Source organism: Poecilia reticulata, linkage group LG19 (assembly GCF_000633615.1).
Source record: "Poecilia reticulata strain Guanapo linkage group LG19, Guppy_female_1.0+MT, whole genome shotgun sequence".
NCBI lineage: Eukaryota > Metazoa > Chordata > Actinopteri > Cyprinodontiformes > Poeciliidae > Poecilia > Poecilia reticulata.
This window is the reverse complement of record NC_024349.1, coordinates 18412099-18438104: the sequence shown is the minus strand read 5'-3', so window position 1 is coordinate 18438104 and position 26006 is coordinate 18412099. Positions and strand designations below refer to the sequence as shown.

Sequence of the window (26006 nt, the reverse complement as noted above, 5' to 3'; positions counted from 1 at the left end):
GGGATGCAAAGTAGACTAGAACCAAAAGTCCTGAGGTTTATATGACAAAATGTCTTTAATGTATTTTGATGCTAAGCCATTCAGTAATTAGTAAAATAATTTTGAGGCATATTCTCCAACCTGTAGGCAGCAAGCGTAGGACTTTAGAGTTGGGGTGATGTGCTCTATTTTCCTGGCTCTAGTGAGAAAAGGAGCCGCCGCATTCTGGATCAGCTGCTGCCGTCTGATTGATTTTTCAGGCAGATCTGTGAGGACGCTGCTGCAGCAATCAATTCGACTAAAGATAAACACATGGGTGGCTTTCTCAAGATCTTGCAGGGGTAGTTGTCCTTTAATCCTGGAAATCAAAATTCTACTAGTCACACTTATTGGAATGAAGTGAGGATTTTATTACAAACCAGCCAATTTTACAGACAAGATTTCTAGAGGAAATTAAAGACAAATAGTTTTCCAAAAAGCAAAAAACACAGTTTGTCTTTATCGGAGTGCAGGCTTTCACATTTATGGCTTCTTTACTTTAAACATACAGCCGTGCTCAGCAGTTTTATTCTGCATGCACCTTATTTCCATATTTGGCAAATTGCAGCCAGCTGCCTGCAAGCACTTAAGCGTCCATACCTCTCCTTCTGGGCCACTCAAGATCAGGAGACAAAATATATTAGACACTACGCTAGTGTCTAATATGTGATGAAAATATTTGCATGTCTCATCTATTAATTGGTACAGCAAATATTTTCTGCAACACAAATCGTAATTGTGTAGTAGGGCCTCAAACACAAAAATAGATGCTGCTATATTATTAAACCTCCAACAGAAACTGAAAGACAAATATTTACAATTAAATATTTATGCTATTACTTTCTAAGTGTAAAACCTTTTACACAGTAAAATTAAGGGTTTTTACCTAAAGCGCTCTGACGGTGCATCCCTTCAGAGTCAGCATGAACATGCTGATGTACTCTTTGAAATGATGTGCAAACTCTACCGAGCTCGCTGTACCAAAACCTCCTTTAAATTTTCACAATAAGAGCCTTTAAATGCACAGTTTTTTTTTTTAAACAATACGCTGCACTCTGCTCATAAACAGCAGCCTCAATCCTGGATTAATCTGTTGCCAACTCATGATTTCCTAATATATTTGCTTTTTTTAGTAAATGGAATGTAAATGATCCAACTCTGTAAATTCCCACCTATAAAATAAGCAAGAAAATACACGGTGGGTGTGTCACAATCATCGTACAAAAGACAGAAATGAGGCAGCTATAATTACCCATTTGATTTCCAGTAACAGTTCAACTCCTCACATCAAAACTTCACCTTCTTACAGACATTACATGTGGTCATGTTGTCTTACAAAGAAATTACTGTCACCATCTTAAAATATGCAGATTTTTAATTCTGGAGGTAATTTTTTCTAGATTCATTTATTTACCGTTTCTATACATATCACATCTGAAAAATATATGGTTACAGTCAGGCCTATTCTAAAGATAAACCAGAATGCAACACACAAGATAGTCTATATTTTTCAGTAAAATAGCCACAATGCAACATGCATAAACTGAAATAAGACTTAAAAAATACTTTAACTTCTACTAAAAATATCAACTTTGTCTGATAACCTTAGTATGTGATTTTTATTTTTTTTTAGATATTTTCAACGAATAAAAACAAACAAAAAAAAAAGTAGAAATTACACATTTTTATCTTGTATTACCTCTATTTACAACCCTGTATAGGGAAAGAATGTGACATTTAAAATGTAATGTTGGCAGAATGAAAAAAGCTCTGGAGCGGCAGAACAACCAAGTCAAAACATGGGTGACACAACAATACACAGTAGAGAGAATGAAGTAAAAATGTTTATCACAACTGAGAACAGAAAAGGAGCCCATAAAAAGCAACAGATAGAAATATGACTGATCACCAGTCCGTTAAAGCAGCAACATGTAGGTTTGTGTCTCTATTCATGTCGTCAATACAGCAAACCTTCACAATAAGGAGCTGTCCAGGTCTAAAGTGCCCTGAACTTGGAATAGGATGAATTTACTTTAAACTACAAACAGTAGCCTTTCTGTTCATACGGAAAAAAAAAATCAAAAGTTTGATTGCTAAGCGAAATGTGTGTCCATGTTTCAGGCTGTAATTTACCCCCAGCATCATTCAATACAGAAGGCAATATAATTGTGCTGGTGAGAATGTCATGGAAAATGTTAAAACTACTACAAGTGATACTAATAATAACTTTGATGCTGAAGTTAAACTGGATTCTGAGATTAATTGTCCCATCAAATGGGACAATAAGCACATATTCTATGTGCATGTCATAGAATATAAAATTTTCATTCTCCTTAAATTTCTATTGAGGTTGCCACAATCTAATTAGAATAGGGTTAAAGTGCTAAGTAGTTTTTGTATTCTTTAATCCTTTAATGTGAGCAAATCAAAATAAGATCTTGATCTTAAAAGTAAAAAAAAAAAATATTTTATGATATTGACCACCATTGTTGACCATCGTCATAATCATTATTTGCAGACCTCGGTAACATTTGTGTGTTTCTGGAGAACATCTTGAGAAAGTACTTCACAGGAAACACTAAGCACAGCTGGTTTCTCCCCTGAATGGAGCTTCATGTGACTTTCAAGGTGACACTTGTGTTTAAATCTGTTTTTACAGACATCACAACCATATGGCCTCTCCTCAGAGTGCAGCCTCATGTGTCGCTCCATCTGTATCTCCTTTACAAAACATTTGCCACACTCACTACAGCTAAATTGTGCGGTGTGAACAGCCATGTGTGTTTTCAGACCCCCAGAATGTGAAAATCCCTTACTACAAACACCACAGGTAAAAGGTTTTTCCCCCGTGTGAACGCGCATGTGACTCTTTAGACTCTCTTTTAGTGAAAATCCTTTACTGCAGACATCGCAAGTAAACGGTTTCTCACCTGTGTGAACACGCATGTGAGTCTTTAGGCTCTCTTTTAGTGAAAATCCTTGACTGCAGATGCTACAAATAAATGGTTTTTCACCTGTGTGAACACGCATGTGAGTTTTTAGGCTTTCCTTTTGTGAAAATCCCTTACTGCAAACACTACAAACAAAAGGTTTCTCTCTTGTGTGAACATGCATGTGACTCTTTAGACTTTGCTGTCGTGAAAACCCTTTTCTACAAAGAGAACAAACGAATGGTTTCTCTCCTGTGTGAACACGCAAATGGCTTTTTAGACTTTCTTTTTGTGAAAACCCTTTACTGCAAATATTACAAACGAATGGTTTCTCCGTGGTGTGGATCCACATGTGATTTTTAAGACTTTCCTTTACCCTAAATCTTGTACCACAGACATCACAGGGAAAGGGTTTTTCTCCTGAATGGACCTTCATGTGAGTAGTAAGAAACTTCTTTGCATGAAATTTTTTGCCACAATGGTCACAGGTGAACGGTCTCTCTCCAGTGTGACGTCTCATGTGTGTCTGAAGAGAACTCTTCTCTCTGAATCCTTTACTACAAATATCGCAGTTATGTTCTCTATTTGCAGTGTGTGTCATCACGTGCAATTTAACGTGAGACTTGCGTTTGAACCTTTTGCCGCAAACATTGCAATCAAATGGCCTCTCTCCTGCATCAACTCCCACTTTAGCTGAGCTTGTGGAACATAATTTGGATCTTTTACCATTTTTGTGAACTTTCATTTTACTTTGTTGAGAAGAACACACCGGATCAGGGTTTCTGTCCGGTTCTGATATTCCACAGTCCTGTGTATTAGTTTGTGTCATGTGGTCAGCCAAACTGCTGATTGGTGTCTCTGTCTTTCTATGGTCATCAGTTTTGATCACCTGTACCTCTGATAACTGAGGTTTATCTTCATTTTCTTTCTTCACAGTAAGCTGCTCTGCCTCCTGACTGATCCACAGTTCCTCCTCCTCTTCCTTTATGTGGGGATCTGGGTCCTGCTGATCCAAACTAGGGATCCAGTCATGGGGGACCACTTTAATTTCGAACATCTGATGAACTTGGAACAACAAAACACACAGGGGAATTATTGACACACGTTATTTAAGGATTACAAAATTAACATTAAAAAATTAAAGCCATTCTCTATCATTTTTCAAATCTAAGAAAAAAATAATCTGTTCAATATGATAATGGCAAGCATGTTTAAAAATATTTTGTTTCAATTATATTTATCAATTTTAAATTTCAGCAGATGACATACATAATAGGCATTAGGAATGATCCCCGTTGCATTTGGTGAAGATCTGTTGCAAAACTACGTCCACACCACAGTACGTTTTGTTAAGATGGTTCAATGCAAGCGAGCCTGTCTCAGAATGTTGTGATTAACTGAATAAATATGCTTTTAAAAGAACCAGAAACAGGCTGCATAATGTGATTACCATTTTTTCTACTTTTATGGTTTCTGTAATTATTTTATGCCTTTTCCTGAAACTAGATTAGGTCATATTTTTGGTAAAAAAAATAAATAAAGAGGGAGAAAAAGTGGTACAATTGCTACTTATTAATGACAGTTGGGTAGATTTCCAGATGAAGGAAATCTCACCAGAATCTAGGGATAGATTAAAAAGTCATGTTAAAGAAATACAGGTCAGGACCCAGGGAACTTTTAGAATCCAAAGATATAATGGCAGTCTTTTTGTAACTTCCCGTAAGAGTTTACTCCAATCCAGATATACAAATGTGTGTCACTTACTGAGATCTTTGCCATCTTGTGTCTCCTGCCCCAGTTCTGATGTGGATGCTGCAGGCATGGAGGGCTCCAAGCCGAACCCTCCAGGTTCATCTGCTTCAACCTTCATCATCTCAGTCATCCTCGCTCCTCTCTGGACTCCCCTTTTCCTTCTCACAGTCCTTGTTTACAACCTTCACATGTTCTAGAAGATCAAGGTTTCAGTCACATGCGCTATTCATTAACTGTTTTAATGCTCTCTAAAACTGGAGTAAGACACAAAAAAACCCCACATCTGATCAAATAAAGTGAATTAACAAATGTAAACACTAGCAAAGCTGAAGCGATGCTGCAGAGCAGAGAGTCTGATACCTTGGTCAGAAGTTCTGGATCCACTCTGTAACTTCCCCCAGTCTCTGTCCTCAGCTGGACAACAAGGCTTCCCCACAATGTCACAAACTCCGAGTGTAGGTTTGCCTTCTGGCGTCAAACCATTCACATTTGAATGCTTCGACCTCTAAAACACTTATTTAAGTCTCTGTTGTTAACTGCTTTAGCTCCACTGTGGCTAACAGTCAATTTTGCTAATAGAAAACAATGACGTTATTTACCGTAAGCTTTGGACAAATATAACCAGAAGGGATCGATGCTAACATACTTCTTGACAGTCGTGCTGTCAAGAAGAGACTCAGACACTCATTACGCCAGTTTTTTACACAAAATTTCCGACGTTTTTCTCTCAAAACAAAACCATTTAAGCTAACATTGCTACATCCGCGTAACTTCCTCATAGATAACCAATGAATGACAAGTAGAGCTCTGACTCTTCTTTTTCTCTTCTATTATGGCGGATCGCAAGCAACTTTAAGGTGCATACCGCCACCTACTGTACACGAGTGTGTAGCAACATTTCTTTACATCTATTAAATTCTATTTATTAATTTTGTATTTTGAAGAAAAATAAATAATTCTTTTCTTAATCTATAAATATCCATTATGTTTCCTTCATTTCCTAATATTCCTTTAAGACTCCATTCTTGACCTGTCCTTCCAACCATTCTTTTCAAATTCTCCCTTTCAGATTCATGTTCTACAGTTCATTAATACATGTTCAACATTTTCTTTCTCTCCACAGCCTTCACATTTATCATTATTTTTCCTCCCTATTAAATATAAAATATCATTTAAATGTATGACCTACTCTTAATCTGATCATTATTATTTCTTCCCTTGTTTCTCTCATTAATATTTCTAATTAATACTGACTTCTGTACTTTGTATAATCTTCTCCCTTTCTTATCTTCATTTCACCTTTTTTGCCATTTTTCCATTTCTTTTCTCTTAATAAATGATTTCCCTTCCCCTTTCCCAAAAGGAATTATAATCGTTATTGCCATTTCTAAAGCCCTTTTTGCTCATTTTTCTGCCTTTTCATTTCCTTTAACCCCTTCATGAGCTGGTACCCAGCAAAACCACACATTAATGCCACCTCTATATAATCTAAATAAACTATGCTGAATTTCTAATAATAAATCTTAGAGCTTTGACTTGAAAAACTAAGTCCTGTTTCAACCTTCACAAACATCGATCTAAGACATAGATGACAGATTGACTAAAAGGTTCAGGCACACCTTTGTTACAAAGACCTTTTAATGTTTAACAAACCAATTATTCCCATTTACAAAGGTTTTGTAACGGTTTATCAAACTGACAAAAATTCAGTCAACATCTCTCATAATTCTTTTAATCAAGGAAACAAACTTGAGACATTTTTTTTTACATTCAATGCTTTCATCAAACTGGTGTGTCCCAAATACATTAGAATAAAAATATTATGTAGAATCTTGTAAAAGAAAGAAGAGCTGTGTAAGCCACAAAGACTATGCGGAATGGTCACTAGTGGGGCCGAGCAGATTTGGCCAACAGTCACAATAAAATCAGAATTTAAGCTCAGTTCCCTTCTCTGATGCCAATCACAGAACATTCAGTGATCTGCACACCAATCTGACTGTACAGTACCTCTCTACTTTACACAGCAATATCTGTATAGTGTTTAAACAAGACCCAATGAACGATGGGGAATGTGACCTGCACCTCCCAAAGAGAGATGACACCAACGTGAAGTAAGGCCCTTAAAATCAGTTATCTTGGTGGTTCAAGGCAAGCAAAGCTTGTCAATGAAAAGTGCCAAGTTGGAGTTTATTTGTCCTTTTGTCAAAACTTTTCCTTTAAAAATGCATTTCAGGATTTTACAAATCCAGATTTTGCAAGAAACTCTTAATACCAACACTCAACCTTTTTTATAGGGTTACATCTTGTTCCCCTCAAAACTTTCTTGAATGTTATATTTCATGTTTAATCACTTAAAGACATGTTATAAGAATCACTAATATGTCATTAATTTATTCTAGCTCCAATATAACTTTAGCACTCTGCGTAATTTTTTATTTAGCCACACCCGAGAGTTTTCAAGCATTAACCTCCTTTTTATGGTAATTAAACACCATTTCAGTCAGACTCAGCACAGGACTTTGATTAGGCCAATACAAAATTAAAATCTTTGTTTTTCGGAGGGGGACTTTCTGGTGTGCGTCGGATTTTTGTTCCACTTCAGAATTCAAGTGCTCTTTGGTTTGAGGTCACAAATAGATGGCCGGACATTTTCCTTCAGGATGTCTTGGTGGACAACAGAATTTATGGTTCAATTCATCACAGCCAGCCCCCCAGGTCCTGAAGCAGCAAAACAGCTCCAGATCCATCACATTGTCAAAACCATATTTTATTTCTGATATGATGTTCCTTTTCCTGACTTTTGAGGATCTTTTGAGACCTGCTCCACTTTGTCAGACAGGTCCTATTGAAGGTGTGGCTAAAGAAATTGAACTCATTTTTAAAAGGTTGTGACTCAGGCTTGGATTTTTTTCCCCCTTTCACAAAAAAATAAACACCTTCATTAAATCACAGGATTTTGTGACTAAATAATATAAATTTGTCCATTACTCAAATGTATCTGATCTAAAACATGTGTGACAAACATACAAAAATTAATGGGGCTAAACATTTTTTGTCATTTTGTTATTTTCACCTCATTACTTTGTGTATGACATGCTACTTCTTTTATTAAGTATAATATTTACATTTGGATATAATTTGATAGATCTGAGATTGATGAAGAAAATATTTCTTAGGAATTTCAGTACATTAATATAATAATGTCATTATTGGCTCACCATTTATGAGGCCTACAGTTTTTTTAAATATTGAATCATCGCCAAAAAGAGAAATATTTTTAAAGACATGTTTTCCAACTCTTTTTTTAAGTTTAAAATTCTGTAATAATTGTTACATAATAATAATAATGTCTCCATTATTATGTCATAATAATGAAAGCATTATAATTTTTAAGTTAAGTAATTCTTAAGCTTAAAACTGTAACTGTGGAGGCATTATTAAATAATAATAATAATAATGGAGGCATTATTAATCTGGAGTTCATTCTGTATCCAGAATGAAAAACTAATGGAGCTCCACAGAAAATCAAAAACAAAATCCTAATAAGTGAAAAAAGTCTGACAAACCAACTGACAATATCAAGAGTTGCAGCCTTCATGAACGGCCATGTGTCTCATCAAATTTCCATGTCGTGAAAACGCTTTACTGCAAACACTGCAAACAAATGGCTTCTCTCCCGAATGCACTCTCATGTGATTTTCAAGATGGAGCCTTTTATTAAATCTGCTCCTGCAGACTTCACAACTAAACGGCCTCTCCTCTGTGTGGAGTTTGACATGCCGCATCAACTGCGTTTCCTTTACAAAACGTTTGCTACAGTCGCCACAGCTAAATAGTGCAGTGTGAACCTCCATGTGGTTTTTCAGACTCTGTTGTCGTGTAAATCCTTTATCGCACTCACTACAAATAAACATTTTCTCTCCTGTGTGAGCACGCATGTGTCCACTCAGAGTCTCTTGTTTTGAAAATCCCTTACTGCAAACATTACATATAAATGGGTCTTCTCCTGTGTGAACACGCATGTGTCTCTCCAGAGTCTCTTGTTTAAAAAATCGTTTACTACAAACAATACAAATAAATGACCTCTCCTGAGCGTGAACACGCACGTGTCTCTTTAATTGAGTTTGTTGTGAAAATCCCTCACTGCAAACACCACAAATAAATTGTCTCTCTCCTGTGTGAACACTCATGTGCCTCTTTAGATGATGTTGTAGGGAAAATCCTTTACTGCAAACATGACAAACAAACGGTTTCTCTGTGGTGTGGATCCTCATGTGCCTTGTTAGAGTTCCTTTCGTTTTAAATCTTGTACCACAGACATAACAAGAAAAGGGTTTTTCTCCCGAATGGACTCTCAGGTGCATTTTAAGAATAGCTTTTGCATGAAACGTTTTACCACAATCTTCACAAGCAAATGGTCTCTCTCCGGTGTGGAGTCTCATATGTGTCTGAAGAGCACGCTTTTCTTCAAATCCTTTACCACAAAAATCACAGCTGTGCTCCCTCATTCCAGTGTGAGTCATCATGTGTATTTTGAAAGTCGTGTAACTTTTGAAACTTTTGCCACAAATATTGCAACTGAAATGTTTGTATCCTGTTTGGACTCCAATCTGAGCCATCGTACTTTGTTGAGAGAAACATACTGGAAATGGGCCCCTGTTTGGGTTTGGTTCTGGAGTCCTACAGACATCTTCTTCAGGTTCTGTTTCCATCTGTTTAACCAAGCTGCTGCTTGGAGCCCCTGTTTCTCCATTGCCTTCCGTTTTGATCTGATGAAGCTCTGACAAGTGAGGTTTCTCTTCATCTTCAGTTTTCACAGTAAACTGCTCTTCCTCCTGACTGATCCACAGCTCCTCCTCTTCCTTCTTTATAAGAGGGCGCTCTGGGTCCTGCTCGTCCAAACTGGAGCTCCAGTCCTCGGGAACCTTTTTAATCACCAACATCTGATGAACTGGGGACAAGAAAATGCACACGGACATTGTTGAATGCTCATAATAAAATAAAATGTTATTGTTTACATAGCCAAGATGTCTGCAGACTTTTTCTAGTTTCCGATTTACAAAAAAAATAAAAAAATAAAACTAAACCGTTCAAGCTGAATGTTTCGCTCATGACACATTTAGACAAACCCAATTTTCATTCCCATAAGTCTGCAAACATTTGTGCAATTTGAAAAATTCCAAACAGTTTCTGAAAGATGAAGAGGTGCATTTCACATTCAACTTGTGAGCATTATGGTAATTTTATGGCATTGTATTTTTTAATCCTTGTGGTCTGTTCAACATTCTAGCCACCTGATTTTAAACTGAACAGCAAAAATGAAGCCAAAATCTTTTGTTTGGAGCTGGCCTGGTTAGAAGACATTTCAGCAGCTGGATATATGAGGGGCCCTCTGTTGAACATCTAGCCAATTCAAGGTGAATTCTGCCTCTGGTTGCAATAACAGCAGTGATATTTACATATATTTATCAATTTGATTGTTTCCACAGTTTATTTACTCTTTTACAACTTCTGGTTGTTAATTTTCTCCAATTCAGACAAGGTGTGTCACTTACTCAGATCTTTGCCGTCTTGTGTTTCCTCCTCCAGTTCTGACTTGGATGCTGCAGGCAGGAGGGGCTCCAAGCTGAACCATCCAGGTTCATTGGCTTCAACCTTCATCATCTCAGACATCCTCACTCCATCTGTTGTTTTTTTTCTTCAACCTTCACATGTTCTAGTAGGTGATGGTTCTGGTCTTATAACCAGTAAATTGTCTTTCTGCTGCCTGAAACTGGAACCAGACACAAATCAGCCTCTGATCAAATAAAGTGCATTAACAGAAAATGTAAGGTGGAGCAGAGCTGAACTGATGCTACAGAGAAGTCCGATACCTTATCAGTAGGTCTGGATTCACTCTGCTCCAGTCTCTCGGTCCTCACCTGGACCATAGGGTTAGAGGAACAGTCCACAGACGATGTGGTCCTCCCCGCACCGTCTGACAAACCCAATAGTATGGACTCGTTTTGTAGCGTTAAGCCACAAACATTTTAAAACTTCGAAGTCTAAAACACCAATTAAGTCCCTGCTGTTAGCTGGTTTAGCCCTATGGTGGCTAACGGGCCATTCACTTTGCTAAGGATGGCTATTTATATTATGTACGAAAAGTTCGGCAATAAATACTCACAGTAGCGCAAAACAAACACGAAGAAGCAATATTTACAAGAGCACTGTAAACTAGACTGTGTGACATCAACTAGACACTTTCTTTTTACACAAAATCCAAGATGCTTTTCTTTAGAGATTTAGCTAATCCAGCTAGCATCGCTACATCCCGTAACTTCCTCTTCCCTGGCCAATTAGTGACAAGTAAAACACCTACTTTGGAAAACGATTTCCACTTTCATCCGTTAGTTTTTCAGAATAAAAGAACGTAAGTGCATATTATAGTCACTATGATTATTTTGAACTCTTACAGTACATAATTACAGCTCAGGACTACAAATAAGTGTAGATATTGTTCCGTTATCCTTATTTTATTTCCTCATTTGTGTCTTTTCATGCACTGTCAAAGATGAGTAATAGCCTCAGTTTGGAAGTGTTCAGTATTTCTGCATTATATCAGTGGTGGGACTAAATTATTTACTGAATTGTCTCATCTCCAAGACAACAATAACCAAAACGTAAGTGGAGGAGTGTGGAGTATTTTTCTGATAAACAAATGTGAACAATAAATGAGCAGTTGGCACACTTGAAAATGTTTTTTTTTCTTTTGTGCAATGGACCTCTCTTATCCTTTTAAAAACACCAGTCATGTTTGAGAAAGTAAAAGCATTTAATATAACAACTGTACTCTAGAAACTTTACAAAGACATTAAGATGCGTTATTTGGAGTCAAATCAAACATAAATAATACATAAAAATAACAATAAATAAGTAAATTGATGCACAACTAAACATTATATAAAATTTTAGATACCGTCATGTACTCTGTTCACCAACTACGTGGATTTTCAAATGAGCAAAAATAAGATCAAATATTTCTTGTCGGGTCCACATGTCAAGTCGAATATTAAAATAAATAACTTTGAGCATAACACTCCACCAAGGATGTATACTTCTGAAATACCAGGCTGACATCTCCATGTTTTGACAGTTTTCATGACCTAAATCTATGGCCTATGAGGCCGTTTGAATTGATTTGCATAAACATCCACTTTGTCAGTTCAAATTCACAATTAAAGCTTGAATAAATTTGATGATTACTTTCTAAAAGGCCATAATGTTGACTTTAAAAACACTGCCCCACTTCTGACCTCCTCATTAAATGTAATTTAACAGCTCTTCCTATTAGAGCAACCATTTTCACTTTCCCTTTAAAGAAATTTGAAGGACGACAGGAAGAACCTGTTCCTTTACCACAAAGTTTATCTTCTGTGAGAGCACACGTGTCTCTTTAGAGACTCTTGTTTTGAAAATGCTTTGGCACAAACTCTACAAACAAATGGTTTCTCTCCTGTGTGAACACGCATGTGACTTTTCAGATGAATTTGTTGGGAAAATCCTTTAGAACAAAGACCACAAACGAATGGCTTCTCACCGGTGTGAACACACATGTGTCTCTTCAGTGTCTCTTTTTGTGAAAATCCCTTACTGCAAACACTACAAATAAACGGTTTTTCTCCCGTGTGAACACACATGTGCCTCTTTAAGGTCTCTTTTTGTGAAAATCCTTTGGAACAAACACTGCAAATAAACGGCTTCTCTCCGGTATGAATGCGCGTGTGAATCTTTAGATGAATTTGCTGTGAAAATCCTTTTGTGCAAACACTGCAAGTGAACAGCTTCTCCCCTGTGTGGACACACATGTGACTCTTTAGGTGGACTTGAAGTGAAAATCCTTTACTGCACACGGTACACACAAATGGTTTCTCTGCGGTGTGAATCATCATGTGGTTTTTAAGAGTTCCCTTCATTTTAAACCTTGTGCCACAAATATCACACGGAAAAGGTTTTTCCCCTGAATGAACCTTCAGGTGAGTTTTAAGACTCGTCTTTGCGTGAAACCTTTTATCACACTGGTCACAGGCGAAAGGTTTCTCTCCAGTGTGGAGTCTCATGTGTGTCTGAAGATAATGTTTTTCTTTAAATCCTTTCCCACAGACATCACAGCTATGCTCTCTACTGCCTGTGTGGATCATCATGTGTAATTTAACATTAGTCTTACGTTTGAATCTTTTACCACAGAAATTGCAGTGAAATGGGCTTCCTCCGGTAGGAGCCATGAATTTGGAACCCAGATCAGGTGTTTTTCTTTTCTCCTTAACTGTCACCTCAGTTTGTCGAAGAGAACATGCTGGACTTGTGTTTCCGTCTGGTTCTGGTCCGCCACAGTCCTCTTCTTCCGTTTCCATCTGTTCAGCTGAGCTGCTGGTTGAACCTTCAGTATCTCTGTGGTCTTCAGTTTTGATCTGATGAGGCTTTGATAACTGAGTTTTCTCTTCATCGTCACCATTTGCAGTAAGCTGCTCTTCCTCCTGACTGATCCACAGTTCCTCATCTTCCTCCTTTATGTGGGGGGGCTCAAGGTCCTGCTGGTCCAAACCGGGGCTCCAGTCATGGGGAACCACTTTAATCACCAACATCTGATGGCCTGGGAGTATTGAAAGATACATGAACATCAATATTCGTTTACAAATAATTAAAACAATATATTAAGAGTAAGAAAATGTACAAAATAAAATTCAGAAAAGAAAGGGGGAAAAGTACATTTTAAAGTGCTTAACATGATAGAAACATAATTTTTTTTTAAAAACATGTAACAAGCAACAAAGATTAAATTTGGTCAAACATCAAAATAATCAATAATCATCATCAAATATATTGTTGCACTTGTTTTCATTCACCAGATTTTTTATGCTTCAGCTAAGTGGAGATAAGACAACTGTAGCTTGCAGCAATGTTACTGTGTTTCTGCAATTGGCTGCAGTTAAGCTGATGATTTCGGTTACGAAATCATCAGCGACAATCTTAGAACGGCCAAAGTTCTAAGATTGTCATAAGGGGAAAATAGGGGCAAAAAGTCGTGTAGTATGAACTATTGTATTAAATAGTCGGATGTGCCCATCTTCTCTATTTAAATCTAATGATTACTGAAGGGCAATATAGTATACAGACTTCATAATCTGCACTCTTTTGGTTGAATGCAGTATTTATTTCCACTTGGGTTTATGTTTACTTTTTATTCAAGTACGTTTTTTGTTGATGGAGACTGAGAATCCATTTTATTTTTGTTTTTGGTTGTTTTGTTTATCAGTTCCAGTGTTATGTGTTCTTTCGAATGTGTTCTTTCGAAAATAAAGTGTATATCTATGGCAGGAAATCGCATGCATTATTACGTAATTTCCATTAAATCAGTGTCAAAAAGTCTTGAAACAATATTACCGTTTATCGCAATAATTAATTTGATTCTATGCAAACCAGTGTGTGTCACTTACTGACATCTTTGCTGTCTTGAGTCTGCTCCAGTTCTGAATTGGATGCTACAAGTATTGAGGCTTCCACGCTGAGCCCTCTGGGTTTGTCTGCTTCAACTTCCATCAATGCAGACATTCTTGCTCGGCTTTCACGATTCTTGTCTTCAACCCTCACATGTTCTAGAAGAGCAAGGTTTCAGTCATATAACCTGGATATTCCGGTATTCTCTGCTGTATGGACACAAATCAGCAGTTGATAAAATAAGGGCGTATTAACAAAAGATGCGAGCAGCTAAAGCGATGCTGCAGAGCAGAGAGTCGGATACCTTGGACAGATGTTCTGGGTCCACTCTGTCTCCAGTCTCTCGGTCTGGAAGTGTCCACTCACGGTCTTGTGTTTCGCTCATAGCCTCACAAAACGTAGAGTGTGGATTTGTCCTGTAGCAATAACCACAAACTTTTAAAAGCTTCAACCTCAGAAGCACTGATTAAGTCTCTGCTGTTAGCTGCTTTAGCTCCACCGAGTCTAGTAGTCAATTTCGGTTGCTAATAAAAAGCCATTCCGTGCAGAAAACCTCCGCTGGAGGTAATCTCAGCGACTGAAAAAGAAATGCACAACAGCGACATTTTCACGACGAATATCAACCGAATAATCGAAAACACCAGTCACACACTCATTTTACACAAACTTTAAAACGGGTTTCTCTTAGGGCTAAGCTAGTCAAGCTAGCATCCGGTTACTTCCTGTTCGTTGGCCAATCAATGAAAAGTAAAGTCCTGATTCGACAAGCCATTTCCCGTAATCAGTAGGGTTTTTTTTTGACAGTAATGTTACACACGAGTAATTTAACTCCAGTTCCACTTACCGTAGAAGTGGAACAAATGTTTATCTTGTAATGTTATATGTCTTTTCAACAATATATACACATCAGTTATTTAATCTATCGTTTTGGTCAAGGTGACATGGGTTATAACAGAGAATAGAAACTGCATGTTCTTTTTTAAATTCTTACCGTTTGTAAGATTGAAGCTAAAGTGACTAGGAAAAAGTGGTACAAGCATATCAAAAACGTTGACCTGCTGGGAATAAACAGATCTCCATAGAATAAAATATAAACATTAAATCAACACCGTCTCAAAATCAGTTATTTTGGACTTTCATTTTAAAAACATACAGATCATTTGATCAATGGAAAATAAGAAAGTGACAGCTTTCATGCTGCCAAAAACACATAAAAGAATCCCATTCTTACATATTAGAAAAAATAAAAAATCACAAGTTGTATTAAATATGTCTGATTTGAGCAGTTCAAAGAAGCACACAAAAAATATTTTATTTTCAAATTCATGTTTTTATAATTATGTTATTTTTAATTTACTGGGAATTTATATGGACCAGCAAATAACAATTCTTCTCTTCTACCTTACAGAAAGCAGAGAGGGTTCAGAAATAGGTCACCAGGTTCATCACAAACCAACATCCAAATCATTAAATCAACAGACAAAACAAACTACTTTAAACATACCAACACTGAGTTCCTTTAAATCTAGACTAAAAACCCACCCATTATGGAGTTGCTTTTGAAACATTATAAATGAAATATTAATCAATATTCTGATGTGCAACGATGGCACTTGACAAAATGTAATGTCTCAATTGTTGACTGTGTGTTCTACGACTTTGTATTTTTGTGTTTTTATGATGTAAAGTACTTTGAACTGCCTTGTTGTTGAAACGTGCTATACAAATAAACTTAACTGACTTTGATTGATACCAGTTAACATATTCATTTTGGGACTGCTGAAGGAAGTCAGAGTTCCCAGAGAACTACGGTTGTGTGGAGAGAACATGCCACCTCCACACAAAAACACCCAGGATTCAAATCTATGTCGTTCTTATTGTGAGACAGCAGCATTAACCACTGCCCAATACGAAGACTAGACGCACTGATGAACACGCATGTGTCTCTTCAGATCTCCTTGTTGTGAAAATGCTTTCCTGCACACATCACAAACAAAAGGTTTCTCTCCTGAATGGACTCTCATGTGACTTTCCAGGTTGCACTTATGGGTAAACCTGCTTTTACAGACATCACAACCAAACGGCCTCTCCTCTGTGTGGAGCCTCACGTGTCGCTGTAACTGGATTTCCTTGACAAAACGTTTATCGCAATCTCTACAGGTGAATGGTGCTTTGTGAACCTCCATGTGGTTTTTCAGATTAAGTTGTTGTAAAAATCCTTTAGTGCAAACACTACAAACAAACGGTTTCTCTCCCGTGTGAAGATGCATGTGATTCTTTAGATTCTGTTGCAGTGAAAATCCCTTACTGCAAAAACTACAAATGAAAGGCCTCTCTCCAGTATGAACACGCACGTGTCTCCTTAAATTGGCTTGTCGGGAGAATCCTTTACTACAAACGCCACAAATGAATGGCTTCTCTCCTGTGTGAAGATGCATGTGTCTGTTTAGGATGGCCTGGCATGAAAATCTTTTGCTGCAAACACAACAAGCAAATGGCCTCTCTCCAGTGTGGAGAGTCATATGAGCCTGAAGAGAACGCTTTTCTTTAAATCCTTTACCACAAAGGTCACAGCTATGTTCTCTCTTTCCGGTGTGGGTCATCATGTGTAATTTAACTGAAGTCTTCTGTTTGTATCTTTTCCCACAAATGTCGCAACCAAATGGTTTCACTGCGACACCAATTTCAAGCTCATCCCTAGGTTTGGGACAGATTATAGTTTCTTTATCTGTGCTGTGACCCTTCAGTCCCCTTTGTTGGGAAGAGCAGACTGGATCTGAATTCTTGTTAAGTTCTGGTCCTCCACAGTTCTCTCCGTCAGGTTCTGCTTGCACATGCTCAGATAAACTGCTGGTTTTAGCTTCTGCCTCTCCGTCACCTTCATTTGTGAGGTGATGAAGCTCTGATAACTGAGGTTTTTCTTCATCCTCTCTCTTCACGGCAAGATGTTCTTCCTCCTGACTGATCCACAGTTCCTGCTCTTCCTCCTTTATGTGGGGGGGTTCTGGCTCCTGCTGGTCTGAAAAAGAGCTCCAGTCATGGGGATCCTCCTCTTTAACCACCAACATCCAACAGACTGGGAACATTGACAGACACATAGAGATTAATTGTTGCTTGGGAAAAAAAGTGGCCATGCTTTCTCCTAAATTTTAAGAAAGAAAAACTATTTGAGAAATTAAGTAATTTACAAATAAAAAAAAATCTGAACTTTTAAAAAATTCTTTAATTTAAAAGTCTGTCAGGTTTTCACTGAGCATCATCTTGTCAAACTCTCACAAGACACTGCAGGGTGACTAGTTAAATCATGGCAGTGGCTTGCTTGTGTTTGTTGGCTGGTGGGAAAACACATTTTAATACAAGCTAATCTGAAGAGCACTGAATTTAAGAAGGATCATTTTGAACATAAAGTCAGCCGAATTGACTCAAGGTTGAACCTTAAAAAGAACAAATTCTGTTTTAAGCAGAGTCACCAAAGAGTCTGCCTGCTAAAGAGACCCACTGCCTTTGGTTTCTGCAAAAAAAGACTTTGTGCATTTCTGTCAAATCAATGCTTCATAGAAAGTTTGCCGACATTCTGTAGAACGTATTTCTATACAGTCATGGCCAAAAGTTTTGAGAATGACACAAATATTATATTTTCACATGATCTGCCTTCCTCTGGTTTTCATGTGTGTATGTCAGATGTTTTCATCACATACAGAAATACAATTGCAATTATGAGTAACAAAAGCTTTTATTGACAGAATGAGTTAATGCAGCAAGTCAATATTTGCAATGTTGACCCCTCTTCTTCAGGACCTCTGCAATTCTCCCTGGCATGCTCTCAATCAACTCCTGACTGACAGCAGTCCCTTCTTGTACAATCAATGCTTGCATTTTGTCACAATTCCTAGGTTTTGGTTTGTCCACCTGTCTCTTGATGATTGACCACAAGTTTTCAATGGGATTAAGATCTGGGGAGTTTCCAGGCCATGGACCCAAAATCTCTATGTTTTGTTCCCTGAGCCAGTTAGTTATCACCTTTGCTTTATGGCAAGGTGCTCCATCATGCTGGAAAAGGCATTGTTCATCACCAAACTGCTCTTGGACGTTTGAGAGAAGTTGCTCTCGGAGGACATTCTGGTMCCATTCTTTATTCATGGCTGTGTTTTTAGGCAAGACTGTGAGAGAGCCGACTCCCTTGGCTGAGAAGCAACCCCACACACGAATGGTTTCAGGATGCTTTACAGTTGGCATGAGACAAGACTGGTGGTAGCGCTCACCTCGTCTTCTCGGAACCCACACCTGTGTTGATGGAGCAATCACTGAAACGATGTTAGCTGGTCCTTTTAAGGCAGGGCTGCAATGAATTTGAAATGTGTTTTGGGGGATAAAGTTCATTTTCTAGGCAAATATTGACTTTGCAATTAATTGCTGTTAAGCTGATCACTCTTTATAACATTCTGGAGTATATGCAAATTGCCATTATAAAAACTGAAGCAGTAGACTTTGTAAAAATTAACATTTGAATCATTCTCAAAACTTTTGGCCATGACTGCACATTCTACTTTTCTACTACATGAGTTTTTATGTTAATAGTTATTAACATAAATGTATAAATATTTTAACATATCATCATAAAAATTATTATTTTTTTGTGTTAATATCAACATATAACAGAAAAATCATATGCATGGCATCTGCTCTCAAATTATGCCCCAGGCAGAAGACCTGAACAGACCACAAAATTAAGTCATTATTAAGTAACTTAACCACGTTGTGGTGAGGAAAACATCCTTTTGGCTGCTGTTCTAATGAGTGGTTTCGAAACCGAACAGGTTAGAAAATATTTCTACTGTTGCATCATGTTTAAGGAAACTTGATGGAGAGCTGATCTGTCGAGGGCAAACTCTGCCTCTGCTGCAATCAATGATTGCTAGAATATTTACACATATTTATCACTTACATTTTTTTTTCCTACAGTGCAGCAGCCCTTTCAAAACTTCCTGTTTGAGTTAACTTGCTCAAATCCAGACAGACAAATGTGTGTTACTCACCGAGACCTTGGCTGTTTTGTGTCTGATGCCGTTCTGATTTGGACGCTGAAGCTGCGCTGAATCCTCCAGGTTCATCTGCTTCAACCTTCATCATCTCAGACATCCTCACTCCACCCGAGATTCTCCTTTTCACAATCCTTGTTTACAACCTTCACATGCTCCAGTGGTTCAAGGTTTCAGCCACATAACCTGGACTCCCTGCTTTTTTCTCCTGTAACTGGAATTGGAGACACATCAGCAACTGATCAGATAAAGTGTTTGAACAGAACAGATGCTGCAGAGCAGAGAGCTTGAAACCTTGGTCAGTAGATAGATCTAGGTCCACTCTGTAATTGTCCCCGGTCTCTCGGACCTCAGCTGGACAACAAAGTTAGAGGAGATGTCCAAATGCGATGTGGTCTTCCTCCTGCAGTCTCGTTTTCTAGTACTAAAGCATAAACTTTAACTCCCTTCTGTTAGCTGCTTTAGCTCCACAGTGGCTAACAGTCCATGTACTTTACTGATGAAGATCAACTACATTCTGAACTTGAAACTCCGACTAGACAGTCACAAGCGTTAAAAACAAATAATTAGAAGCGACATCCTCACGAAAACTGTAGCGCACGGAGTGTTTTTCTGTTGGGACCGTTACTTCCTGCTTATTGACCAATAAATGACAAGTAAATCTCTCATTCGTAAAGCCCACTTCCTCTTTTAACTTTCACTTTTTCAAAATAAAAAGACAACTAAAATCAATACAAATTCATCACTTGCTCGTAAAATACTTGAAGTACTAATAAATGGTTTTTCACCAGTATCAATTAAAAAATGTGATTTATCTTCTTTTGAATTATTTATTTAAATAGAATGTCAGGCATAAAACTCCACCAGGCTTCCAATGTACATTGCTTGACATAGTTTTTACAACAGAGTATAAACCACAGCTGTAAAGGTATCAGTCACCACAGACAGAGAAAAAAAAAAGAGAGAGCGAGAGAGAGAGATTGCTTACAAAATCCATTGGGAAGTATGTAAAGCCTGGCAGACTTAAAGGTTTTACAATGTCGCTATAATGTAAAGCACTTTAAGTGGTCAGTATAATCTGATAAAGTGATGGGCTGTAATTAGTTCAGATTCCCTTAGTAGAATCCATCCTGGATTTTTGTTAATTTATTCTGCGCAATGATCAGAACCAATACATTTCTATTAAGGTCAACTTTATTTGTATCTTAAAAAAACTTTAACAAATGTGCTGCACCACAATGATAAGCAAGAATAAAGAACAAGGACACAGAGCTTCTTAAAAATATTAAACCAAAAAGAAACTAATATTTGTCAGAACTACAGTTCTTGCAAATCTGTCTTAAACTGCTGCTCTTACTTGGTTTGACTCTTTTGCACAAATCTATTATTTCTGAAAACAAATAACCTAAAATGCTTCATCTTTTGCTTCAAGTATAAACCTAACTTAAAGAACATTAAATAAACTTTTGTGCTACACACTTTGATTAAGTGCAAGGCTGTTCAGTCTCTAGTTTCAATGAAGCATAATAATTCATCTACTAACATGTCACTTCAGTTCTAGATAAATAGAAGACAAAACTTACAAAACAGTCTCAAAAACTTGTCACTTTATTTTTGATTGCCATGAAAATGGTCAGTTTACTGGCTTTCTCTCCTCTACCCAGTCCTCTAAGTGGATTTCTCATCTCTCTTTCAGGATGAAAAAGGCTTAGACCTGAGTTGACAACAAATTCAATAAACAAAGAAACGTGAACAATCTACTGCACAGTTTTGGCATCCCACGTCGAGAAAACTCCCAACAGCGGTTGATAAATTTGGCCACACAAAACATTGATCATACTTATCAGATGTGCAAACTTGAGAGCGTAGTCAAACATTTCACAGCACTGGTAACAGAAGGTGTGCCCACGTTTTTATTTTTGACATCAAAATAATAAGTTGCAGCCCTTTTGAACACCTATATATGAAAAAAAGCATTTATAGCAAAATAAGGAAATAAACTGTCTTCTCTCCTTGATGAACTGTTAAGTACTTATCACGATGAAAATACTAATACTAAAAACATCACAACCAAAAGGTTTCTCTGTCTTGAGTCTTTAACTCTAACTCCTTCATACAAAGTTAACTACAATCACTAAAGCTTTGAAAAGGTAAAGTGTGAACATCCATGTGTTTTCTCAGATACGCTGGTCGTGAAAATCTCTGGCTGCAAACGCTACAAACAAACGGTTTCTCTCCTGTGTGTACACGCATGTGTCTCTTCAGATCTCCGTGCAAGGAAAACCCTTTACTGCAGACATGACAAACAAACTGCTTTTCTCCTGAATGGACTCTCATGTGATTTTCAAGATGATTCCTTTGAATAAACCTGCTTTTACAGACATCACAACCAAATGGCCTCTCCTCTGTGTGCAGCCTCACGTGTCGCTTCAACTGCGTCTCCTTCACAAAACACTTGCCGCAATTTCCACAGCTAAATTGTGCGTTGTGAATATCGAGGTGCCTTCTCAAATATACTTGTTGTGAAAATCCTTTACTGCAAACACTACAAGTAAACGGTTTCTCTCCCGTATGAACGCGCATGTGACTCTTTAGATCCCCTTGTCGCAGAAATCCTTTGCTGCAAACACTACAAATGTAGTGTTTCTCTCCTGTGTGAATAAGCATGTGTCTCTTTAGGATATTTTGTTGTGAAAAACCTTTATTGCAGACGCTACATACAAAAGGTCTCTCTTCAGTGTGGATCCACACGTGCTTTTTAAGGCTTTCCTTTACCTTAAATCTTGCACCGCAGACATCACAAGAAAACGCTTTTCCTCCAGAATGGAGCTTCATGTGAATGTTAAGATTTCTCTTGGCATGGAATCTCCTCCCACAGTCTTCGCAGGAGAATGGAGTCTCTCCAGTATGGACTCTCATGTGAGTCTGAAGAGAAGGCTTTTCTCTAAATCCCTTCCCACAAAGATCACACCTGTGTTCTCTCATTCCAGTGTGAATCATCAGGTGTAACTTAACGTTTGTCTTAAGTTTGAATCTTTTTCCACAAATGTTGCAACCAAATGGCTTCTCTCCTGTGTGCACTTCATGCTGAGGAGGCAGATTAGACGTCTTACCTTTTCCTTCAACCATCACCGTACTTTTATGGAAATAACCTACTGGATCTTGGCTCCAGTCTGGTTCTAATCCTCCACAGTCCTCTCCACCTGGTTCTGTTTCCCTCTGTTCAGTCGAGCTGCTGCTTAGAGCTTCTGTCTCTCTGATGTCTTCGGTTTTGATTTGAGGAAGTTTCTCTTCATCTTCAGTTTTCACAGTAAGCTGCTCTTCCTCCTGACTGATCCACAGTTCTTCGTCTTCCTCCTTTATGCGGAAGGTTTCTGGATCCCGATGGTCCAAACCGGGGCTCCAGTCCTGGGGAACCACTTTAATCACCAACATCTGATGGACTGAGAACATCACAACACAAAGGATCATCACTGACTGGCATATTGTCCTTACAAATTGTTATGTTTAAATTGATAATTAGTATAAGAACATTTTTAATCATTTACAAAGAAGATGTAAAGGCAGACGTCTAAAATCACGACTAATTGTAACTACTTAAAGGGAAATTCTAAAGCCTTCAATAATCAGAGTTTTGTCACACGACTGAAGCCATACTTTATCAACAGGAGGATCAATGTCTCTCTTGCTGAAAATCAAATATAAATGTTTTATCCATCATTTTTACTTAGAAATCATGGACTTATTTAAAGAAAGTTAGGAGGAGAGAAAGGAGATTATCAGCCCGGATCACCTTTGAGTCTCCACACAGATTAGATTTGGTATTATCGCTTTCTGGTGCCTGCAAAAACTTTGGAGCTTTCCGTTTAGAATGCTGGACCTGAGCAGAACTGCCATAAATGATTGACAACAGAAACACTGATGATGGGTCCACTCAGACTAATTAGCTCCATCAAGATTGCATATCAAACATAAGCCAAGGTCGGTTCCTCAGTTATAAATCATTCAGTTTTAATGTACATTAGAGTGGATTTGTGTGAGTATTACTAAGCTGATTGAGAGTCAGAGTTCTACCTCCTGGAACTGAATGCCTTACAGTAGGAACACCTTCATAAAGTGAGGGAAAACTCAAGCACCCAGGTGGGGGTTTGTTATTATCCTCGCACTGGCTTCAAACCTGGCTTTCAGGGCAACTCTGGAGTGAAAGACTACTAGAATTTGGCTTCTTTCTTCAAGCTGCAAATGAAGTCTAGTCAAACTGCCAGAAGGGGAAGCTAAAGATTAAGTCTTGGAACTCATCACTAAATACAAATCATCAACATACCAGTGGAAAACATACGAAAAGCAGGCTAGCAAATCTAAGGAGGGTTTAACATTATTGCAATAAAGATATTCCGATTGATCATTAAAAGTATGATCAAAGGGAAGATCTTGCATTTGTAAAAATCAAATGAAAATTTAAAGGTTTTTTTTATATACTCATTAGCCATTGTTCACTTTTGATGCCACCTTAGAGATGCGTCACTTCCTTCCAGAAGCAGAATTAAACTATTGTATTATTATTATTGGTTACAGAATGCCATGAGTTAAGGGGGCCCAAGGCTGTCAGCTGGCTTGAATTTACTTTTCATTCTGACGCTTCCAGCAGTCAGATTTTCAGTCAGATATAATCAGCTTCAATCCAGACAATCAAATGTGAGTCACTTACTGAGATCTTTGTCGTCTTGCGTTTCCTCCTCCAGTTCTGATGTGGATGCTGCAGGTACAGGTGGCTCCAAGCTGAACCCTGCAGGCTCATCTGCTTCAGTCTTCTTCAGCTCAGACATCCTCACTCCACTTGACTTCTCCTTTTAACAGTCTTTGTCTGTAACCTTCACATTTTTAAGTAGATCAAGGTTTCAGCCATCCGGCCTTCGTATTGTGTTTTTACACTGCCTGAAACTGGAATAAGACACAAATCAACCACTGATCAAATAAAGTGGGTTAACATTAATTGTAAACCGTAGCAGAGCTGAAGCGATGCTGCAGAGCAGAGAGTCTGATACCTTGGTCGGTACTTCTGGGTCCACTCTGTCCCATATGCAGCTTTAAAACATCAGCTTTAAATACTTCATCATTAAAAACACTGGTTAAGTCTCTGGTATCAACTACTTTAGCTCCACATAGTAATCCATTCACTCTTCTAATGAAGGCTAATTACGTTCCGAACAGCGAGCTAATGCTAGAAATAATCGCATCGACCCAACAGATCCGTAAGAAAAATATTCTCTAAGACTGTCAAGAAAAGACTGGCATATTAATTACACACAACCTTTAGGACGTTTTACTATCAGGACTTAGCAACTAAGGCTAACATGACAACAGACGGTTACGTTCTGAACTGGAAAACCTCTTCCGCTATCAACTATCAGCTTTTCAAAATAAAACAATTTATATGAAAACGGGACACCTTTCTACCCAGTTTTCATTTTGCTATGCTTAGGACGGTTGGTTGGTTTATTCTACAAAACAAATAATTGTATTGGACTTATTTATATACTACCAAAATCCCCAAAAGCTTTATCTTCAGAAATGTTAGAGGAAAATGCAGCTGAAGTGAATAAATGCAGGAACCAAACAATCTTTTTCAAATAAGCAATTGAAGGACTTACATGACCGAACCATCACCCTAATTGGTAACCTACTTAAGGAGTAGTTTAAAGAAATAACACAAAAAGGATCATCAGGAGCCAGGGAGAATATATTTTTAGTCAGTGACTGAATGTAGTTGAAGCCTCAGTGTTTCCCCTCATATTAGGAAGATACCCAATACGCACCTGGTTGAGGAGGACTAATTAATAGGTAAGTGAAACATACATCATTTTAATGCTTGAATAAATAAATGCAATAAGTACATTTTATTTTTTAAATGTTTTTATAAACAATGCACAAAATGCAGTAAATACAGAATGAATTGGAGATTGTTTTAGGGATTTTCTGTCATATGCAAAAACAGCATCAAAACAGATGTGAGAAGTAAAACAAAGCCAGACATTTATACTGACTCAAATAAATGCTTGGTCAATGTAATGATTGTTGTCATTAAATAACACAAACACCATGATTCCTTTAACGGTCAGTGTCTCATCTCCCACAATACATGGACACTCGGAGTCCGATATGCTGAATATCTTAAGTCTATGTTCACACAGCAGACACATGCGACCTAAATCCGATTTTTTTGTTTTGTCAATATGCGACCCAGATCTGATTTTTTTCACAGCATGCTGAACGGTCCAATTCCAATCTTTTCAGCCAATTAAAAAAAAAAATCTCATTTGTGAAACTTGACACATTTTATTTGACTTTTATAAAATTGACATGCATTATAATTCTGCATCAGAGGAAGCCAGATGGCTGTAAATCCATACATAAACATTGGCTGAAGAAAGCAGCGCTGMCACTTTGGTCAGCTGTGTTACTTTGGTGCCAAACGGTAAATAGTGCGCTGCCGTGCAACATGTATTGCAACTTCTCTGCACGCAGGTCACTTTGGAGCCATAAATCTTTTACATAGACGTCCGACTGGAGTTGCATTTAATTCGTATAAAAACCAATGAAAAAAATAATTGGATTTCAGTGAAAAAAATAAAATGGATCAAGACCTGCTGTGTGCACATAGCCTTGTTGGTATGCAAAATGTGCATTCATGACACTTGTAATATATTGGTCAACAATTATTGCACTCCAAAAGTAATTTGGATAAGAATATTGCACATATATAATTGCAATTTACTGTACAGCCCAATTG

General features: G+C 37.7%; 5 protein-coding genes across 8 annotated transcripts; all 5 read right to left on the bottom strand.

Moving 5' to 3' along the window:
* Positions 1-365: 365 nt before the first annotated feature.
* LOC103481789 (gastrula zinc finger protein XlCGF57.1-like) lies at positions 366-5494 on the bottom strand. The gene is made up of 3 exons (XM_008437550.2): positions 5061-5494; positions 4713-4893; positions 366-4013 (listed from the first exon to the last, which is right to left on the bottom strand). The coding sequence occupies exons 2-3, from the start codon at positions 4828-4830 to the stop codon at positions 2527-2529; spliced, it is 1605 nt and encodes a 534-aa protein (XP_008435772.1). The 5' UTR covers positions 4831-4893; positions 5061-5494; the 3' UTR covers positions 366-2526.
* Positions 5495-6342: 848 nt separating this feature from the next.
* Positions 6343-11025, bottom strand: LOC103481787 (gastrula zinc finger protein XlCGF57.1-like). The gene is made up of 3 exons (XM_008437545.2): positions 10574-11025; positions 10256-10473; positions 6343-9651 (listed from the first exon to the last, which is right to left on the bottom strand). Exons 2-3 carry the CDS (start codon positions 10371-10373, stop codon positions 8279-8281), a joined length of 1491 nt encoding a protein of 496 aa, XP_008435767.1. The 5' UTR covers positions 10374-10473; positions 10574-11025; the 3' UTR covers positions 6343-8278.
* Positions 11026-11495: 470 nt separating this feature from the next.
* LOC103481784 (gastrula zinc finger protein XlCGF57.1-like) lies at positions 11496-15722 on the bottom strand. Of its 3 annotated transcripts, XM_008437540.2 has the most exons (4): positions 15169-15722; positions 14482-14593; positions 14177-14386; positions 11496-13332 (listed from the first exon to the last, which is right to left on the bottom strand). In XM_008437540.2, the coding sequence occupies exons 3-4, from the start codon at positions 14289-14291 to the stop codon at positions 12107-12109; spliced, it is 1341 nt and encodes a 446-aa protein (XP_008435762.1). In that variant the 5' UTR covers positions 14292-14386; positions 14482-14593; positions 15169-15722; the 3' UTR covers positions 11496-12106. The 3 variants fall into 3 exon arrangements, with proteins under 3 accessions (XP_008435762.1, XP_008435763.1, XP_017166232.1); XM_008437541.2 differs by lacking the exon at positions 15169-15722 and having other exon boundaries at positions 14177-14335; positions 14482-15157; XM_017310743.1 differs by lacking the exons at positions 14482-14593; positions 15169-15722 and having other exon boundaries at positions 14181-14262.
* Positions 15723-15837: 115 nt separating this feature from the next.
* Positions 15838-20317, bottom strand: LOC103481785 (gastrula zinc finger protein XlCGF52.1-like). Of its 2 annotated transcripts, none has more exons than XM_008437542.2 (3): positions 19511-20317; positions 19214-19430; positions 15838-17253 (listed from the first exon to the last, which is right to left on the bottom strand). In XM_008437542.2, the coding sequence occupies exons 2-3, from the start codon at positions 19314-19316 to the stop codon at positions 16094-16096; spliced, it is 1263 nt and encodes a 420-aa protein (XP_008435764.1). In that variant the 5' UTR covers positions 19317-19430; positions 19511-20317; the 3' UTR covers positions 15838-16093. The 2 variants fall into 2 exon arrangements, with proteins under 2 accessions (XP_008435764.1, XP_017166233.1); XM_017310744.1 differs by having other exon boundaries at positions 15838-17196.
* A 75-nt stretch (positions 20318-20392) lies between these two features.
* Positions 20393-25972, bottom strand: LOC103481786 (zinc finger protein OZF-like). Its single transcript, XM_008437544.2, has 3 exons — positions 24262-25972; positions 23925-24157; positions 20393-22659 (listed from the first exon to the last, which is right to left on the bottom strand). Exons 2-3 carry the CDS (start codon positions 24040-24042, stop codon positions 21338-21340), a joined length of 1440 nt encoding a protein of 479 aa, XP_008435766.1. The 5' UTR covers positions 24043-24157; positions 24262-25972; the 3' UTR covers positions 20393-21337.
* Between the last annotated feature and the right edge of the window lie 34 nt (positions 25973-26006).